Raw genomic sequence first — 21681 nt, 5'->3', positions numbered from 1 at the left:
CTAAAGGCCCACGTTCAACTACGCCCTCCACACTAGCTCCCACGCAGTCTTTCCTCCCCCGGTGGTGCTACCCACCAAATGACCACCTCTATTCCCTAACTCAGCTGCTCTCAGCTAGGTGGTAAGAAGAAAACACAGATATTTAACCAACAAATCACTGTGTGAATGACCAAAAGTCTCCTAATCCCCTGAGAGCCATTTGCATTCATAAAATAGCCAATTCGTTTGAAAAACTTAGAACTACCTTACTATCTGACAGCAAAGGGTCAGTTACACATATATTGGCACATCAATGAAACATTACTACGTAAGCATTTTAAATGATGTATTCACACAAGGTTGAAGTATGTAAGTAAATGTCTGGATATATTAAATTTTAAAAAACAAGCTATAAAACAATAGAATCTAATTTTAAAAATATGTATTTTTTTTCCTAAGAGACTGGAGAGAAAATACAACAAAATGTTTTAGTTTTTGCCTCTGGGATGGTGAGATCTTTATTTTCATTCTATACTTACTAACCTACACGAGTATCTAAGTGGTATACTCTTAAACATATAGTGAAATGACATGAAAACTTCATTCAGGCTTGTTGGAGCGGGAAAGATGAAGCTATTATAGGTCAGTCCTCCCTAAGAATCTGTCTGCCTACAGTTTGCTCTACTACGTTACACTTGAACTTAGCCAAAAGACTGAGAGGCTATCCTCTACTTTCACGTGTTATATATTTGAGACAGTAGAGGATAGGAATCAAGAGTCCTGGCCTAAGAACCTTGAGGAATTCACTTGATCTCATCCTAACATGAGGATTAGATCTGAGGGCCCCTAGGTTAAATTTAGCTGTATAATCTACAATTCTGACACGGATTTCCTGAAGGAGATTTTCTTGAGGGACCATTCCTTGGGGGCTCTCATTCAAAGAACTTACACTACCCCTCCCAGATTCAAATACACTACCCCACCGCCATTCCCAACACCCACACAGAGAGCCGCCACCACCTTCAGAAGAGTGCTCTAGAAACTATGGAAAGCATGTGTGTTCTTAGAAACGTTTGGGAAGTAGAAGAAATTTACCACAGCCCTGTCATCGTATGTAACCTTTTCACATTTCCCTTTAGCCCAAGGCAGGCAATGGATTGTATCACTTACCTATTCAAAATTCTGAAATGGCTTCTCTTTCTCACTAAACATTCAGTAAGATTCAAATGTCTTGCTTAACCAGGCATGTATACATTCAGGTCTCCATAATGAGGTCTCAATGTATTTGATTCATTCAAACCAACACTTACAAGCAGTACAAACCAGGTCCCCTGCTAGGCACTATTGCTCTGCAGAACTCTATGTACGTACTATGTTGCTAAATGATGTGAAGCTAAAGTCAGTTTCCCCCCTGGCAGGGTTAATGGATTTCTTTTTAAATATCTTGCTCAAGAATATGTTATGTCATTTTCTTTAATCATACAGCAAGTACTATATACTTCTTACTTTTATAAAGGTGTTATACGTTCACAACTCAAGACCCCAAGTTAATGACCAGCCATCTGTTTTGAATGTGGCACCTCCAAGCCTAACTTTCCGTGTATGAATGCTGCTAGTGGGCATGCACTGCAATAATGACAGCTGCAACAATAAAACAGTAGCTGACATCTGCTGGCTGCTCACTATATGTAAGCAACCGTGTTTAACATTGTACACGAATTATTTAACATTTCCAAGCATCCTTATGGAGAAGTTCTTTGGGTAGAAAGACTTTGGAGGAGAAAAAATACAATATTTGTGTGTTCAGGGAAAGGGGGAACACCTCATCCCATCAGCTCAGATTAAGTTGTGAAAATCAGACATGTGTTGTAGGGTCTAAAAACATGCCCTGAGGAGCTCTAGACTAGAATCACACCCCAAGCCTCGCTCACAAAGGTTTCCTGTCACAACTGAGCGAAGGGTCACTGGGGTAAGTCTTCACAAGGTAATCAATGGCTAATACAACTTATAAAGGGACCTTTCAAATTCACCTAAGGTCCAGAGTGCCATCACCAGGGCAGCCTAGACAACCAAACACGATGCGCTTGCCTGCTTCCCAGATCACTGCTAGGAAGGCGACCGGGGGTGAAACGTGTTACCACATGGAGGGTAGGGGGCGCTCCTTGATGCTACCATAAGCACAGTGCATCTTCCTGAGCATCAAAGATTTTTATGTGTGGGAGGGGGCAGGATGTTGTTTTATTATTAAAAGAAACACAGACCCATCATGGAACAGAATGTAATCCTTGCATGGATCTGCAAGATAAAAAGACTTCAAAGCAACATCAGGATCATATGACTAGTCTCAGAGGTCCCCATTTCATACCTCCTCTACAGTCAGAAATACTTGGACAGAAAAGTTTGAGAGGCACTTCCGGAGACAGACAAGGTGCTGTGTCTCTGTTGGTTTTCTGCAACCTCGCTCAACTAAGGCGTCTAAGAACAAGGTTCACTGGTTTTTATGCTGCTTTGAAATCTCCCACAATTTTCTGCCCGAGTCCTTAACAGGTAGGTAACAACCAACATAGCGCTTCAAAATGAGCCTCAGTCTGAATGTGAGACAACACAGCCAGTAGCCAGAGACCCAGACAGGCCCTAAAGCCAACGCACTTCCCATTTTCAGTGGGCTCACTGTACAGTCCAGGACGCGCTACGAGGCACCTCGTGGGGCCGCTGGCGACACTCTAGCGCCATCAACCTTAGTCTACTTCATCTACTCCCCGTTTCTTCTTCCATCTTTCCTTGACCTTCCCCTCTTCCTTCTTCCACAAACAGCCTGCTTCTTTTCCCCTCCCCTAATTCTCACTTTCCTCCCCTCACCCCTTGGCCACCACTGGTTAAGCAGAATTTCTAAGCACTTGAGCCTAAAGAAACTACTGAACCCCCAATCTAAGAAAAAGTGCACCTGAAAATCTGGAGGCAGCTAGGCTGAATATCATCTTGAATCTGACTGGACTAATAAATAAAGACAGCAACTTTGGAAAGTTAATTTTTTTTCTCATGGAAACCTGGAAAAAGACACTAAACAATTTTAAATCCATCCCTTTAACAATGCAGCTTGAACTACTTCAAAATAAGTTTATATTAAGCAGGGATTCATTAATTAATGTGAAATTGACATCATAACCAACTGTCCTTGATTTTAATAGATAACTCTAAACTACAACAAGATACAAAGAACTTCCCAACGGCTAAGAAAATGTAAATGTTAAGAGTTATAAAATTTCTCCTTTAGGGTTTTAAAATAGAATCTCACTTTCTTTTAATAATCAGAATAAAATATTCTGGTTGTCTTTTTAAAATTCTTTAACATTCAATAATTCTTAAGATTAAAATTTTAAAGATACACTCTGAAATCTCATTGCCAAAAAGAAGACTGAGGTTGTGCAATTGTCAAAACTAATATTCTAAGAATGCTTATTTGTAAAGTCTATACAAAATTTCAAGCATTAAACAAGAGTGCCGATTCATATGTAAAGCTACGTGATAGCTACTACAAACACAAGGTGAATAGGTATGTATATCTAAAGTCAAACACAGAGAATATAAAGAAATATCAAATAAATCTGTGAGGCTTCTTTTAAAAGCTCTTATACTCTTACACTCTTTTAAAGTATAATGTAGTTAAAGCTGAGAAATTCCTTTAAACTCCCACCTTGAATTTTTTAAATCTCGGGGGGGGGGGGGGGAGGGGAGCAGAAAACAAAAAATTTAAAGGATAAACTCTACCACTGCTTTGTCAATTTTCAAAATATCTTCCCTATAAAACCCAGTGTGCTGAGTTTCCACGCGGACCCCTCCCCCGACACTACATTCTGTATTTGCAGTTTCCAGGGTGGTTGAGCAGTCTCCCCAGTCTCCGTAAGTACAGCAGGGCTACAGGCAATTACCAAAGTGATGGGAGTCGGGGTCGGGGGCGGGGGGGAGGAAGTAAACTATTTCCTACGGAAACAAACAAATTCTCAGGTTATTCCCACGAAAACTCAAAAAGAGATAGTGATATCAAAGGATGCTGTATTTTTGTCTTCCAGTCAAAGAAATGTATGGATGGGGCTCTAGTTCTGCTACTGTTTGAGCCCGGCTGGGTATTTCAGCTTCTCTGAAAATGAGGACAGCCAGACTTCTAACACTCTTTCTACCTGTAATTTTATGATGCTGAAAGTGTTTTCAAAAGCACTCATGAGCCTTTCTTATAACTTCTCTCTCCATTAACCTAAGACGCCCAAAGAGTGGGATTATGCTAAAAAGAGCCAGCATTCCACAGCCTTTCTTCTCCTTTTTCTCCACAGTAACTCTTCCCTTCCCCTGAGACCTGATGGTGAGCAAAATCAATCAGTGTCACTAAATCTAACTGCTATCATTATTTAACATAATGCAGACACAAACTCAGCTCCAGATTAGATTTCAACTCATCCAAATTTTTGAAGGACAGCAAAACTCCTTAGTAAAATTCTAGAACTCCCACTTTAGCCCTATCAATCCTCATATCCTAACAAAATACAATCTCACTGATTCACACTAATGATTCAAACTACCAAAATTCACAAGTAAAAGAAGTTTAAATAAAACAATAAAGATATCACAACATAAAAATTGTTTACCTCTGTTTCACTCATGTTTAACTCACAGAACACTTCAACAAGCTAGGATATTTTTCAGAAAAATAACGCTGCTTTAGTAACCCATATTGTCAAAAGGCTTGCTAAAACACAGAATAAGAGTTTTATAGTCCTCATGACAGTCAGAGTTTACTGTCTCCTTCGTACAATCAAAAATAATAATGTTAACCTGACCCCAAAACTGTATTATAAGCAGCTCACTCCAGAAAAGTAAAAAAGCAGAAACCCTGGACTCAGGAGACAAAAAAAAAATCTCTATGTGTATGAGAAGAGAAAGGAAAGACGCAAAGTATACACTCTCAGGCTACATGAAGTCTGAGACACTGGAGAGGCCAGGTGATCCCAACATTACTGAAATCACAACACGTACTGTCTACTGACCCAGGCCCTGCCTTTTAGGGCTACGCAATTGAAGCCACGTGGATCTGTCAAAGACATGACTCAGAAATAACTGTAGATAATACTAAAACTAAGCAAGAAACTATACAGAAAATTTTAAAAGCTAGAAAATGTGTCTCAAGCCCAAGCTTTAAAAATGAACACCAACCTTCCTATAAAGCTTTATGAAGAAGGAACTACCTTGCATTTAAACTGTGAATTCCCAGAGTTAGAATTTACTTTTCTTTAAGAGACATTGCTATGGTGCTTGATAAAGAAGGGAATCTGATACTCTGCATTTAGGCTTTGATGTATTTGTTAAGGTACATTTTCAGACTGGTGACGTCACCTGATTCTGTTCCCTGGTTTTTCCACTAAGGGAGACCCACACATGTCATTGCATCCTTCTCCTTACCTCTACTGATAACAACAAATAGCTACTCACCCACATTCCAAAAATACTAAGAGACAATTCCTTGACCTCCCTCTGGCAGTATATTCTGTTGCTGCTCTCTTCCATCCAGGATATGATAGGAAATACAGTAAGTTCACATATAGAGAAATTCTATTTAAATTAGAGTATTTAAATATCTCTCCCAAACTCTTTCCCTTAACCACACTTCTTTTTAATAAATAGAATCTTAGACGCTTCATTTCTCTTCACTCTCGAAGTTACAGTAATTGTGGAACTGTTACTAAGAGGTCATATAAAACTCAATAAAAAAGCAACTATTATTGCAAATAAATAGTCAAATTAAACCAATATTTAGATGCTAAAAGAATTAGTCACATAAATGATGGAGCACTTGATCCAAATATCAAAATGATGGAACAATTTTAAAAGTATACACCTATAGAATACATTAAAATGATAATCAATAGTAAGTATACTTTGAGGGGAGGTGGGGGGGAGGGTAAATGCAGTTCTCTAATGTCACAGGATTTTCTTCCCAAAACAATTCTTTAAATTTTGAAGTTAATTATATGACTCAAGGATTCCAAGTCTCTCTTTTGGGGGAAAAAAAGGTAAGAAAAATATATAAGCTTTTAGAATAAAAGAGAGATCTTTTGTGAATAGAACAATATAAAAATTAAGCCACATTCTTACGAACCTTAAAATTAAGCACCACATACACTTTTACAGTATCAAAAAAAAAAAAAAGCTGTGGTATTTGAATTTTCCATAAATTCTGTAAGAGTTCAGTAAAATTTAAAACAAATAGTTTGTTAACTTTCTTCCAAAAGAGTCAGACTTCATTAATGGCCTTATAAATTTTTATTTTAATGTGATCCATCATTAGTGATATATGTGAACCAAGGAAAAGATTATCTTTCTTCTGCAATGAGCATTCCATGTCAGCTAGAGCATGGAAACATTAGTCCTGTGTTTCTACACAGACAGTCTTTCCCTGCAGCATCTGTTGCTAATTGAAAGGAACTAGAATTACAAAATTCTAGTCAATTTCTCTCACCAGCTCTTGCTGTGTATAAAGATTTTCTATGCAGGGGCTGAGCATTAGTCTTCCACTACAGATAATGACTAAAGAGCTAAGAGAAACACGGAAGAAAACATTTCTTTTCTCTTTATATATCCAACAGTACATGGAACTAAACTGTGAGAAGAGGGACAGCTAAGCATATCTTCTGTTAGCTTGGTAAACTACAATTCTGTAAACATAACTATTCACCTATAAAGTCTATTAGTGCCCTAGTTAACTGTGTATGTCTACTGTTTGGGCTGTCTCTTCACACAAATCTTCAAAAGTAAATGTCAATATCAAACCAAATCTGCCTTCTTTCCGGCTCCGAGGCACAGCGCCTGGCACGTGGGCAGCACGTTAATAGGCGTGTGCTGGACAACCATCTCCACCTCGAGTTTTGCAGCACGATGCATTAAAACACCTGCAAAGGCTGCACTGCATGCGTTTTCTTGAAGTCTCACTGAGCACAGAGATCTACAGCAAGTCTTTCTGCATCTTTCATGTGGTAGGCCAGAAAGTTTTAAATGTTATCTAAAGCATCACTCTGGCTGCTAGATGAAACCCAGATTAGAACAAGGTAGAAATGGAGGTCACTGAGCTAAGGACTGCAATAGTCCAGGGAAGAGATGATGGTGGCTTAAAGAGGGGTGGTCAAGTGGACACCTTCCAGGGCTCCCCTCTGCAGAGTGTGACTGCTACAGTCTGTCCTAGCATGGATAGCATGTGGTAAGGAAAAGGGACTGGAAAGCCCTGGGAGTAGGAAGAAGAGAGAACTGGGAAGTAAACTGAGCTTTCCTCTGCCCGCGTTCAATGGAAGGAATCTAGACACAATTACATGAAATGTGCTGCAAATGGGTAAGCTGGAGATAACCCAGAACTACAGCCTGGAAGCTGCATTTCCTAGCCCGTCCTTTCAAATGGGTATTTTGCTCCTTTGTTATTTAATAAAGTTTTATCTGTATTTCAGAAAATGTAAGTTTCCCAGTTATCTGGCTCCATATGCCATAAAGTCCTTCAACATTGTACTCAACCCATTATTCAAATACCTTATTGTCAAGTACAGCGTATGAACCGCTTAAAAGTTGCTGCTGTTGCATCACTCGGACTCATCAGAGTGTCACCAGAGAAGACGGATGACAGGGGCTGGCACTTTCCAGAGGGGAGAGTTTGCAGCGGCTCTATGCTTCTCCTCACGCCTCAGGTGACGGGAGGGAGGCGGGGCTCCCGCCCTCTCTCAGTGCATCCCAGTCTCTAGCCTTGCTTCCTGCCACCACCAGACTAATTCGGGTGGTTTCCAGGTAATCTCATGATATGAAGCCCTGGGCCCTGGGTTGTATTGTGGAGACTTGAACATAAGTAACACACCACACTAAGACAATTCAGGGGAGGTTTGACAGACTTCTGCTTCTCTCACTACCCATATTTTAATTCCTTGTTGTCGTGGTGACCTGGCAACCATGTTCTGAGCTTTTACACAATTATCTGCACAACTTGGGTCAGGACTCCTTGATTTAACTAGATGCAGCATTCCAGAGCCAAAAATCACTTGTTCAAGTAAGTTTATAGGTACCGTTACTATATCGTTTTCTTGTGAGATAAAATAAGAAACAGGTAACTACCAGATGACTTCTGGTTGACTGACTGATTATAATTCTGAGCTCTGTATAGTCCTGCTTACTTAACTCTCACCCTGCATTTCTGGTAGAAAAAAACCAATAGCATGCTCCACTTTCCATTGATCATATCACAACAACTCCATTCTGAATAGCCATCGGGTGTCACAGTGTTACCCAACCAAAGCCCTTACGGTTGACTGATGAGAAAAAGGTTAACTGAAAACTGTGAATATGACAGGCACGGCTTTCCCTCTCCCTGCTGCTCTGTTGCTGCGTCAGGCAGGCCAAGCTACATGCACTGCTATGAAGGAAGCTTCAGGAATTCTATTTGCTTTATCATCAATTTTTTAAAACCTTAGGATTTTTAAACATTTATCTGAAGGAAGTATTTATGAATAACTGTTTAGAAGGCATCAGACCTGGTTACTTCTGGCGATTCGAACTGACAAGATTTTACATGGTATAAAAATTGAGGATTTGGTCACAGTAGCTTGACAAAAGTTCTGATATGTAATGTTGAACTCAGCTTTCATCTTTGTGTTAAATATCAGGAGTAAAAGATAGTTCCCTGTCTTCTTCAGAATAATATGGTGGTAAGGTCAATTAACTGAACAATTACCAAAAACACATTTGGTCTTCAGAAGCATTAAGTGTTCTTAAGTGTTAGTCGCTCGGTCGTGCCAAACTCTTTGCGACCCCATGGACTGCAGCTCACCAGGCTCCTCTGTCCATGAGATTTTCCAGACAGTGATACTAGAGTGGGTTGCCATTTCCTTCTCCAGGGGATCTCCCCAACCGAGGGATTGAACCTAGGTCTCCTGCACTGCACGCAGATTCTTTACCGAGTGAGCTACAAGGGAAGCCCAATGCAGCTATTACTTAAAACTATTTAAGTATCTAATCTCATGTTCCTCTTCTAAAAAAGAAATTTGTCTAAGATCATAAAGAGAAAGATTAGGAGGAAATAAGAGATGAAAATTAACTTTTTTTTTTAATAATCTAAAGCTTGAAGTAAACCCCTTATTTCCCCAATATCAGGTAGTACAAGGAAATGGACAGACATTGTTTTCACACAGAAGAGGTGAAATACAGTATCAATTCGTTTACCCTTATCAATTCTCTAGTTCTAATAGCTAAAAAATTTCTTCTCTTGAGAGGGACTAATATAGTCTTTACTCAAGTGCCAAATAACAAGGACTAAACACTCTATTACTCTGTCTCATTTTTACCACTAGATTCAAATCACATTCTGATCTGATAAGAAGTACGGTTTCAAAATGGGTCTATTTCAGTACAGAGTGACCTTAATGTAGAGGTGAAGGTGACTGGCCCATTATTAAGGGATTCATGAAGGTTTCAGGATACACCCTGCCTAGGGATCGATCCCAAGGTTCCAGACCCTCAAACATACGTAAGTGAAAGCAAAAGCCGCTCAGTCATTTCTGACTCTTTGCGACCCCATGGACTATACAGTCCATGGAATTCTCCAGGCCAGAATACTGGAGTGGGTAGCTGTTCCTTTCTCCAAGGGATCTTCCCAATCCAGGGATCAAACCCAGTTCTCCTGCACTGCAGGTGGATTCTTTACCTGCTGAGCCACAAGGGAAGCCCAAGAATACTGGAGTGGGTAGCCTATCCATTTCCCAGTGGATCTTCCCAACCCAGGAATTGAACCATTGCCAGCGGATTCTTTACCAACTGAGCTATCTAGGAAGCCCAACATACAGAGTAACCCTTTAATCTTCTTTCCATCAGAAAGCTCTTGCCCTCCTGGACACGGTTAATTAAGACTTAAGTTGACTTGAACCTCTTTTTGCTTAACCTGATATACTCAGGGCACAAGCCTCACAGTACACAGCGGTACTGACGGCGGTGGAGTGCACTGGCGGAGGGAATTTTCCTCACGTAAAATTTCCACTATTCTACGGCAAACTTGAAAAGATACTGCTTCTCTCAAAGAAGATATAGATTTAGTTTTATAACATTAGGAACTAAAGGCAAAAGATTAAAAGTACTTGCTAATCATTCAAGGAAAACATTAAAACATTTACTATGTACAAGAGAGCTACTGCTGAAGTTTTGCTTAAGGGTAAATCAAACAAAAGAGCTTCTGTTTGAAACATAACGTTTAAATATTAACCACAGATATTTCACTCTTTTAAAATTACCTCTATGGTTCCCTCTTGCCTTTTTCTTCCTTTTCCTATGGGGTGGAAGACTAGACCAGAAATACAGCCATACTTCCTGGTTATAACATTATTATTTCAAAATATACATCTATATTCGTCTGCTTTCTCTATCAACTTCGCATGCTTAAAATTAGATTCCTCAGTCATGGTGAAGTTACCTAGGACCCAGAAATTCTGAGATCTAAATGATTCTTCTTTTGGACAACTTTGTTAAAAATCTTGGCATTTAAATTTCACACTATTCAAGAGCTGTCTTGGCTCTTTTCCGCCAAATGAAAATATTTTCCATCAACTCCTCATTTCCATATTGCATATCATTTATGCACAAATGATATATGAGTAAAAACAGAATACTTAGAAAGTCCTCCAAGTGAAATAATTCTTTAACTTACTGATGTTAGACAAGAAATCAGTATTTATTCCTCAGGGGAAAAGTTCTTGCCTTAATAAGATGGTCTCCAATTTTGACTAAACTTTGTATAAGAAGGCTGTTAGATCATCTGACATCTGGCATCTTTTCAATATTCATCAAATCTACTTCGGGTAGATATATGATAAAGCAAATATTAATATTATAGGATGTTAACTGCAGAATCTAGGTGACAGATAAATATGGGTGTACAATTCTTCCAACTTTTCTGTATGTTTGAAATTTTTTCAAAATAAAATGTTAAAAAAGTTTTTAAAAATCTATTTTACTACTCATAAATTAAGGCCTAAAAAGTCTTAAATAATTTGCCTATGTCATGCAATGAGTTAATGGCTGATTTCAGAATATTGAGTTTTGATAATTCTCAATTCCATCATAATATTCTACATCTTAAACCTATGATGCCCTCATGGTATTTTTAAACCATCCACGGTCCGAGTCTCAGATCTAATTATCAAATACATAACTGTCACATGGAACACCATGCTTAAAAGGCAACTAATTGTGTATAAAGCACGCTTATGGAGAAAGGCAGGAGAGACTATGCCCCAAAAATATATTCATGGGTTATTTGACAAAATCAGGCAAGAAGAGCAAAGAGTGGTAGTAAATAAATGTCATGCTCTAAAACTGAATTTTGCAGATAGTTTTCAGCATGGTTTTTCTGTTTCACTTTTCACCGTCAGCTGTGAGCTGTTCCCAAGTGTGAAATCGCCTGAGAGAGGAAGCAAAGCTGTCATTTGACATCTGGGAGCGTGGAGATGGGGCTGTGGTAAAAAGCACTTTGGACTTCTTCAATTTACACACACATTCACCTATAAATTCTCAAGTGTGAAAAGTATTCAATGAGAAATACCCATGTAAATCTCAAGCATTTATAAAGGCTCATAACATGCTGGAAGTACAGGTGAAGGGCACACTTCAGGACGCCACATCAGGCTGCTAGCGCTGGAGTGGGGACCTGAGTGGCCACGCCAGCAGAAAAACAACATACAAACAAAGTTTACTCACTTGTTTTAATTGCATATTAAACTTTCAAATCCAGTCTTTTGTGTTTTTATGTGCTTCATATTCTAAGGACTATTTTATAGCTGCTTTTTTATGATAAAAGATGAGACCACTAAGAAAAAAACACTGGTAAAAGAAAAAAATACTTTTTTGACCTTTTATTTTTCCTCTATATTTAAAATACTGTAACAAAAATTGTATTCTATATTATGATAAGCTAATAGCTCCCGTGATAAAGCACATAAAATCTTTTACATAAATCTGTGTTTGTAGGTGTGTATAAACAAACAGAAATAAAATGAGTAACTATAAGGAAGCCCTCTGGAGAAGAGTAACCAGTTAACTCCAGTTTTTCTATAATACTCCAGATTATCCTAAAATCTCTAGTAACAAAAAACAGGAGATTGATGTATGGCAGAAACCAACACAATACTGTAAAGCAATCATCCTTCAATTAAAAATAAATAAGTTTAAAAAAATAGGAGAATCTGTCTAGACATCTCTTAATATCTAAAACTCTCCTCAGATGGGAACTAGATAGTGTTATATTTACACCGTCATGCTATAAAATCTATTCCCACTTTGGGGACTATTTCTTCACTCTTTCTTTTCCTGAACTCTGTTCTGTGTTTCTATGGTATGAAAGGAACCCATTTGCCATGAATGTTTATTTAAAATAAAACCTTTCTAGAGAATCATCCTAGATAATCTAAGGATACAAAGTGAATATAAAAGGAATGGCTTCTACTTTGAAAACAGGGCTGGGTTTGATCAGTGAATTCGTATTCTCAAGACCCTCTTGATGGGCCTGCAGCTGCAGCCATTTATTTGCTGGCTTTTTCACAGATGTAGACAGAGAAAGCTCCATGGTTTTTGTCTTTTTGTTGTTGGATTTATTTTCTTTAATATAAAAAAGTGACAACTTTTTAAGTTCTTCATTTCACTGTAGAAACTTGTGAACATCGGACATCCCTGGTAGTATATATATCGCTGAAATAACTGACTTTTTAAAATCTAAGATCTCAAAGTTGGCAGAAACTATACTTAAATAACAGAAGGTGATCATTTGCATTTCAAAATTTATCTATCTTGCCTTTCCCCTCAATTAGACCAAAACATGTTGATTCACAGGTTTCTCTGTGTGTGTTTTCTTTTTTAAACTTATTTATAGAGCAGAATAATGGCCCCCCTGCTAGTCTGGCATTTGCTCAAGTTTCTGTCGAATCTGTTACTGGAAAATTTTCTCAAAATATAAAGGCACATCATCCACAAGATAAAAAGATACACTGCTGATATTATAGAGTACAGGGCAGGTGGACAATGTTTTTAGGACAAATGTGTGATAAGGATTCCCAGGAGAGACGAGTGGTGAGGGAGAGGCTACACGCTGTTTAAACAGAAGTGAGTCGTTCTCATCACAATCTTCCGACAACTTTACTTTCTAAGCAAACATCAGCTGCTTAACCTGCTTCAGAGTTACTTGGGCAATAGTACTAAGGTCAGAGCTGGGAAACAGGAGGGAAAGGGGGACATGGGAGAAGTACTTCAACCCTTAGTACTACAAGGGGTAGATCAAACGATAACTTAGTACTCTATGTCCCCGTGTGTTCACTGATTTGTGATTTTAACCACTGAAACGTCAGCTTCTTATCACTGCTTCCACCCCTCTGAGAAGAGGAGCAAAGTCTACTTGTATTTTTATCAGCAGCACTGCTATTCAGTTTTGAAAGAAACAGTAAATCACAAATTTTTGCTCCTTAAAAATGCAATTCCCCTTCATTATAAGCAATGGGCAGGAGTACACAAACTTAACTTTGAGTTCTGCAACTCTAGGCTTCAAATCATCTGAACTAGAACACCAGCATTACTTTTCAATTAAGGCCATTACTGATCTGAGTTGTATCCTATTGATAAATTAATAGGTCCAAGGAATGAAGAGACTTCTCACATTGTTCAATATATGCCTCAATACTATAACACTTTTGTAACTCATAAAGCTTGCAGTTCTTTTATACAAATAATTAAAACAAAGCCCTTCTTCAGACGACAGCTTTTTTCAAATATTAGTGAAGGACAACCTAGACCATGACAGCAAACATCCATTAATGGTAGACTGCCACCTGCTGGTGAACTTTGGGAACAGTGATTTCTGGGAAAAGGCTTAAAAATTAGAACTTGGAAACTGATCTGAATTAAATTCAGTACACAAAACTGTATTCAGCTGCGTACAGAGCCCAAAGTATGTACCTGCTGATGAACGTCATATGGTTTTGTTCCACATGTATTAGAATTCTCAGGGGGTCAACATGCTATGGATGTTAAACATGTCTGTAGTTTGAAGAAAAATAATCTGCTAGAAAGCCAAAGTACAACCCTTCAGATAGTTTTCAACAAGAAAGTGAGAAGAAAAATAGGAAATAAAGAGTCAGTTATAAACATCAAACTACTTTACAAACATCTGCTTTTGATGTGAGATTTATACTACACTTAAGGATTTAACAGGTTTTACTTAAAAAAGAAAAACAACTCCCAGATTTAATGTTGACCCTAAATCCTTGAATCTGAGCAAACTCCAGGAGATAGTGAAGGAGAGAAGCCTGACATACTGCAGTCCATAGGGTCGCAAAGAGTCAGACACAGCTTAGCTACTGAACAACAATAAAACCTTGAAATTCATTATATTAACATACATATTTATATACATTGGTACCTAAAATATTGTTTATTATCAAATTAGAAAGGAGGAAAGTCTGTCAAAAAATAAAGCAGATAACCATAATAAAGTGATTTCACTATGAAATTTTTTTTTGTTATCCCATTAACTAAATCATACTAATAAGATCAAAAGCCAGCGTAATATTATCTATTTGTGAGAAACAAAAAAATGTAGGCATGTTCTATGCTTTATAGCCCCTAGGAAGAAACAAAATCAAACAATCCTTATTTGGGGGACGAAAGAGAAAAGAAAAGAGTATAACAGTAAGAAGAAAATCTAAATCATTGTTTTCAGGAAATAGTTTGAGGATATCTGCTTGGCATATTGAAAAACTTTTCTATTCCCCAATAAAGAAATAATTCTTAACAATGAAAATTACAACTAAAAACCATATAGCTCTTTCAATCCTTATAATTATTTCCCATTATGCAGGGAAACAATGTTAACATCAACAAAACGCTGGTTTGCTAGTAAGCATTAAATACTGTATTAATCAACAACTAAGCTGATCATGTCAATACAATCCAGAGCGGTGACGAGTAAAGCAACTTTGGCCATCCAAAGGGGCTGAAAGTGAAAGGCGCTCAGTTGTGTTTGACTCTTTGCAACCCCATGGCCTATACAGTCCTTGGAATTCTCTAGGCCAGAAAACTGGAGTGGGGAGCCTTTCCCTTCTCCAGGGGATCTTCCCAACCCAGGAATTGAACCCAGGTCTCCCTCACTGCAGGCGGATTCTTTACCAGCTGAGCCACAAGAGAAGCCCAAGAATACTGGAGTGGGTAGCCTATCCCTTCTCCAGCAGATCTTCCCAATCCAGGAATCGAACTGGGGTCTCCTGCACTGCATGCAGGTGGATTCTTTACCAACTGAGCTATGAGGCAAGCCCATACTAGGCAAAAGGTGAACAAACTGGATTCAAACACAGCCCCATCTGCACTGATGACAGAGAAAGTAACTCAAACCCAATTCATACGCTTAAGAGACCTGTAATTATCAGCGAAGGACCTAACAACCCCAGAGAGTCTCTAATAAGTCTCTAATTTTAGAAAACAAAGATAATACAGTAAAAGAAACCTGTTGGGTCAGATATTTGGTTATTTCAAAACAAGAAGAATATGCTTCCTAAAATTTCTCAAATATGGAAAGTATTCTTTAAAATCTGTTCTAAAATGTCAGGATGGCTCATGACTGAAGTCACAACATTGTATTTTTTTTTTAATTTCAAATTTTATCCATTTATAGCCTTAGGTATTTTATTGTTTTAGTCATCTACCTCTCACATCATAAAAATGATCCATTTGAAGAGGTTCAGGAGGACTTTCCTGGTAGTCCAGTGGTTAATAATCTGCCTTGCAATGCAGGGGACAGAGGTTCAATCCCTGGTAGGGGAACTAAGATTCCATTGGCCATGGAAAAAAACTAAGCCTGCCTGCAGCAACTAAGACCCAATACAGTCAAATAAATGATTTTCTTTTCAAAGAGATTCAGGATACTTAAAGTCTTTTTAAACACGAAGAAGTTAAGACATTTCTACAAATTCATTGCCAGTTCTAAGAGAAGCGTAAACCCATTTAACAGCATACACTAACAAATATACATATACACATATGCTATGGACCATACAATGATTTTATCCCCCAAATAATCTTTTTTAAAGGGTTAAAGAGATAACCAGATCCAATATCTTGTCAATGGCTAGTGAAAATACAACTTGGATAAAGAAATGAGAGCTGCAGAGCTACTTTTGCAAGTGCGACATTTAGGAGGCGGCTCTAACCTGGGGCGCAGTACATTCTCTCTATGGCATCGCTGTCACAGGAATCTTCAACCTCACTCCACCTGCTAAAATACGTTAGCTGAATGTGTCCTAAAAACAAAACGACAGGAGAAATCAAAACATTTTTCTCTTCCATTTTCTGCAGAAGTGAACTGTAATTACTCCTTTTGTAGCTAAAAACAGTATCATTAAGAATAATGGCATCATTAAGTACTAGAAGCTATTACTGGGGGTGAATTTGCTGCACTGATAATGAAGCTCTAGACAGGAAATGAAGATACTAATTACAAGATAAAACGCCTACTCAGTTAATTGGAAGCAACAGCGAATAAAAAGAAATGCATTTGCAAAAGTTCCTGACCTCTATCATTCAATAAGATGTTGTTTGGGTTCAAATCGCGGCACACAATCCCCTCTCTATGTAAAGCATCAAGGGCTACCACCATTTCAGCTGCCCATCTCTGAATGCAGCCTTCTGGGATGTAAAACCTGGAGTTCAGTGCTAATTTTTTATCAAGGTCCTCAAAAATCTGATGTATTTCCTTGTGTCCTTCTCGTGCTAGCCCACTCTCTCGCTTAGGCTCCAAGTCTCTCTGAAATATAGCGGGTTCCTCTTTAGCCAAATCATCAGTCTGATCTGTAAACAGCAAGACTTCTTCAGTTTTTAAAGTGTCTGTATTTACGTTATACTCATTAGCACCTGAGAGTGGGTCAGAAATGTGGAATAATCTTTCTTCCGTGTTGTTTGCAGTTCCTGGTGACTCAACCACGCGAAGTCCTTGGAACTGAGACTCTGAACTGTCTAACAAAGACATGTCTCCCGTATTACTATGATCAACAGCTGGTAAAAATAACATCCCAAGATCCCCCTGTACGTAGTGTTTCTCTGTTATACTGTGGGCTTCAGGCCCACAGGGATCACTCAGTTCCTCTGTGCCTTTTTCTTCCTGTGCTTGGCACTGTTCAGTACTAAGCCTGAGGCATAAAACATCAGGGGTTTCCAACAGTTTACTTTCTATTATGCCTATATTAGTCTGTGTGAACTTAGTAGGTCCCATTGCCACGCCATCTTTCATTGGCTCCAGTTCACCAGGTAGATTTACAAGAAGATCAGGCCTTCCTTCATCAGTACCACTGACATCATCAAAAGCAGCATCTTTAAAAGAAATAACGGGGACTGAGTCGTCTGAGCCCCTGCTAATAGTGTCCTGAGCTATACACTCTACCTTGCTTTCACTAGTACGAACACTCCTGGGAGTGCTTTCTCCGTCTGACAGGGTGAAGAACGGTTTCAAAGGTTCTGACTTTAGACTATACAATTTTTCTCCAAAATCAAGTCCTAGGAGTTCACTAGTGCTGTCCTTACTATCTATCCTAAAGAATTCCATGGGGATGTTTTTAGATCTACTGAGGGAATCTGATGTTCTTGGAGAACTAGCGGCTTCAAGGCCATCATCTCCAGGGAAGAACTTCAGCTGTCCGCTGGGGCTGTCGCCGTCAGCAGCAAGCTGTCCTGGGAAGTTTTCTATCGCTTTGGTATCAACATCATTCCTTTCAGTCTTCATGAAAGGTTCCTCACTCAAAGACCCTGGTTCAATCTTCTCTTGCCCGTACTCATTGCATAATGTTAAATAACTAGTAGTACACTCCTCCTCGGAACTGGAGCCAGAGTCTGGCCATTTTGGAGAGCTGTCTTGCCCACCATCATCTTGGTTGCTATCATCCTGAGAGCTTGGAGTAAGACTAGTCTTCAAAGGCAGAACTTGGAGCGTGGCTCCACCATCACTTCCTCCGGATTCAAAGCTGGTGCTGTCCTGGGGACTACAAGCCGGCTGCTGCAGGTGAACTTTAGCAACTGAAGACTTTTTCACTTCTTCGATGTCAAAGCTTTCTTCAGGACTTCTGTTGAGAAACTTACTGATATATGACCAGAGTTTGCCACCTGTGAACAGTACAACCAAAAAAAAAAAAAATTAAGAACCTCAAATTAATAGTTATATATTGAAGCCATTAGAAAAACAAAAAAGTATTCTAATAATCAAAAGCAAGTCAATGATACCCATTAATGTCAAGTACACTGTAAGAAGCATTTTAATAAAAATGCCTTCTTGAAGAACAGTTGCTCATGGATTTGGGATTCATGACAACAAAGAGTTTAAATAGAATTTCTGCAATGAAAAAAGAAACTAAATAAGTTTATAACTGGTGAGTACAGTTTCAAGCATATCTCCTAATATCAATTATTTTATAAATATCAACCTATTTCTTCCTTTGAAGAACTGGTTATAACAAAAACTATATATGAAATTTCACAGCTAAAATTCTACTTACAAATAATTAACTCTATAAATATCTATGTTCTGCTTTGTTAATAATTTTTTCAAGCATGGCCACCGAAGCTCTACTGACAAGAAAACAGTATTACAAAAAGTAAGGATAAGTCTGATCCAGAAATCTTAAAAACAGTAATTATGGGAACATACTTTGTGAAGATACAATTATTTCTTCCAAAATAGGAAATAATGCACTAAAAATGAAACCCTGTACTAATAAGAAGAAGGCAATTTTTTCAGTACATTTTTAAATGTTGTTATTAAACATCATGTAACAAAGGTAACTAAATCTTAGGGGAAATAATCATTGACAGTCAATTATATGTGTAAAAAGTCAATGGAAGCATCTAAAAACTCTCTCTCTCCTTGGCATCTCACTTCACTTAAAGGAACTCGGTAAATAACATAAATATCCAACATGGTGCCCAGCACAGAGGAAATGCTATGAAGGGTAGTTGTCATAATATTATTCCTAGGATACTCAGACATCTTCTACCAGTGATCTAGTTTACAGACTTATCCCATTTTTTTAATTCAGAACATTGTGGCTTTTAACTTTTCCCTGTGGCTTTTTCTTAGCTAATCTTCTGTCATCACTAGATTATATGCAAGAGTCTCATTTCCCCATATTCAAACTACTTTAAGGATCATATATGGTTTTCAAATTCACTCACTCACACACAAAATAAGCTATGCATCGATTCCATCTTTTTTTATTCCTTTGACAACAACGATGCCATTCCTCTGATCACAAATACCTTCACCGGCACACTGATAATAACGCCTACCGTGGGACTCTCCTGGTGGTCCAGTGGTTAAGAGCCCACCTGCCAATGCAAGGGACATGGCTTTCATTCCTGGTCTGGGGAGATCCCACATGCCACAGAACAACTAAGCCCACGAGTCACAACTACTGAGCCCCTGTGCTGCAATTACTGAAGCCTGAGGGTCCAGAGCCCGTGCTCTGCAACAAGAGAAGCCACTGCGATGAGAAGGCTGCGCATCACAATGAATGAATGCGAGCACACCCCACTCGCCAAAACCAGGGAAAGCTTGGGGGCAGCAACGGAGACACAGTGCAAGCAAATACATAAATAAGCAATGCCTACCCTGAAGCTGGGATTCTTGTGTGAAATCCAAAAAATCACGTTGTCTACTGTTTTCAGTGCTCTTAGATGATAACCACCCGTAAGGACAGGACCAAGTCTTTTTCATCTTTCTATACCTACTCCCTGGAGAAGGCGATGGCACCCAACTCCAGTACTCCTGCCTGGAAAATCCCATGGACAGAGGAGCCTAGTGGGCTGCAGTCCATGGGGTTGCTAAGAGTCAGACACAACTAAGTGACTTCACTTTCACTTTTCACTTTCATGTGTTGGAGAAGGAAACGGCAACCCACTCCAGTGTTCTTGCCTGGAGAATCCCAGGGATGGGGGAGCCTGGTGGGCTGCCGTCTATGGGGTCACACAGAGTCGGACACGACTGAAGTGACTTAGCAGCAGCAGCAGCATACCTACTGCCGATACAGTGTGCAGGAAATGACAGGCGTCACTCAATGCTTGTTAACTCAATGGTTACACATTCGTGATGAGATACGCCGTCACAAAGTGGCCACTATCTGTAGCTGTAACGTTCCAGTAATCAGCAAGGAACCTAATAAAGTTCTAAGACAAGTTGCATTTATTTTTAGGCTAATTGGGCTTCCCTGGTAGCTCAGACAGTGTAAAAAAAAAAAGCATCCACCTGCAATGCAGAAGACCCAGGGTTGATCCCTGGGTCAGGAAGATCTCCTGGAGAAGGAAATGGCAACCCACTCTAGTATTCTTGCCTGGAGAATTCCATGGACAGAGGAGCCTGGTGGGCTACAGTCCATGGGGTCGCAAAGAGTCGGACACGACTGAGCAACTAACACACACACACACACACACACACACATACACACACACACACACACACAAATACCCTGGATAAGCTGCTCAAATCTAAAAATGATTGTGCTTAAATTCTTTATTTTTGCTCCCCAGATCACTTCCTCTTTCTGACTTCAGAGCTACTGAGGCACAAAAGCTTTGGACCATCTTGGACACTTGCTCTCCCTGTTCTTCCTACATCTGACAAGTTTCAAAGTCCTATAAGATCTACACATGCTTCCCACAGTCCTCCACTTCTTTTAATTCCTCCGATCACTCTGTGTGTCCTGGAATAATGTTACAGCTACAACTAGACCTCTACTGTCGGTCCTTCTTGTGGAGCCCTGCCATACTAATTGCTACCCAAGTAAGCTTTTCACTTTAGCGCAGATCTTATCATGTCATTTCTCCAAAATCCCAAATCCCTCTGCTGCCCACCTACTGAATGATGTACATCCTCAGTCATTTCAGTCATGTCCGACTTTTTCTGACTCCATGGACTGTAGCCTGCCAGGTTCCTCTGTCCATGGGATTCTCCAGGCAAGAATACTGGAATGGGTTGCCATTTCTTCCTCCAGGGGATCTTCCTGACCCAGGGATTGAACCCACATCTCCTGCATCTCCTGCATTGGCAGGTGGATTCTTTACCACTGTGCCACCTGGGAAGCCTCACTGAATGATGTACCAATACCATATGGGCATTTAAACCCCTACTAATGCAGTATCAATCCATGATTTGGTTCTCTCCCTCAAATTACAATGGCATTTTACCTGAACAGAATTTCTCCACATATAACCCATGCTGGGTTTTTGCTCAAATGAAAGCTGAGTGCCAAAGAATTTATGCTTTTGAACTGTGGTGTTGGAGAAGACTCTTGAGAGTCCCTTGGACTGCAAGGAGATCCAACCAGTCTATCCTAAAGAAAATCAGTCCTGAATATTCATTGGAAGGACTGATGCTGAAGCTGAAACTCCAATACTTTGGCCACCTGATGCGAAGAACTGACTCATTTGAAAAGACCCTGATGCCAAGAAAGATTGAAGGCAGGAGGAGAAGGGGATGAAAGAGGATGAGATGGCTGGATGACATCATCAACTCAATGGACATAAGTCTGAGTAAACTCTGGGAGTTGGTGATGGACAGGGAGGCCTGGCGTGCTGCAGTCCATGGGGTTGCAAAGAGTCATACACGACTGAGCGACTGAA

The 21681-nt window shown here is 39.3% G+C and overlaps 1 protein-coding gene across 5 annotated transcripts in view; it reads right to left on the bottom strand.

The window, feature by feature from the left end:
* The window catches only part of RPS6KC1 (ribosomal protein S6 kinase C1), a 228572-nt gene that overhangs the window by 39163 nt on the left and 167728 nt on the right, over nucleotides 1-21681 (bottom strand). For all 5 annotated transcript variants that reach the window (XM_025285451.3, XM_006054056.4, XM_006054058.4 and 2 more), the window contains 2 exons: nucleotides 16594-18174; nucleotides 16233-16322 (listed from right to left, as the gene is read on the bottom strand). In XM_025285451.3, the coding sequence (XP_025141236.3) occupies nucleotides 16233-16322; nucleotides 16594-18174 (1671 nt within the window). The remainder of the gene's footprint in view (nucleotides 1-16232; nucleotides 16323-16593; nucleotides 18175-21681) is intronic.

Source organism: Bubalus bubalis, chromosome 5, assembly GCF_019923935.1.
Source record: "Bubalus bubalis isolate 160015118507 breed Murrah chromosome 5, NDDB_SH_1, whole genome shotgun sequence".
In the NCBI taxonomy this organism is placed as follows: domain Eukaryota; kingdom Metazoa; phylum Chordata; class Mammalia; order Artiodactyla; family Bovidae; genus Bubalus; species Bubalus bubalis.
This window is presented reverse-complemented; position numbering and strand designations above follow the sequence as displayed.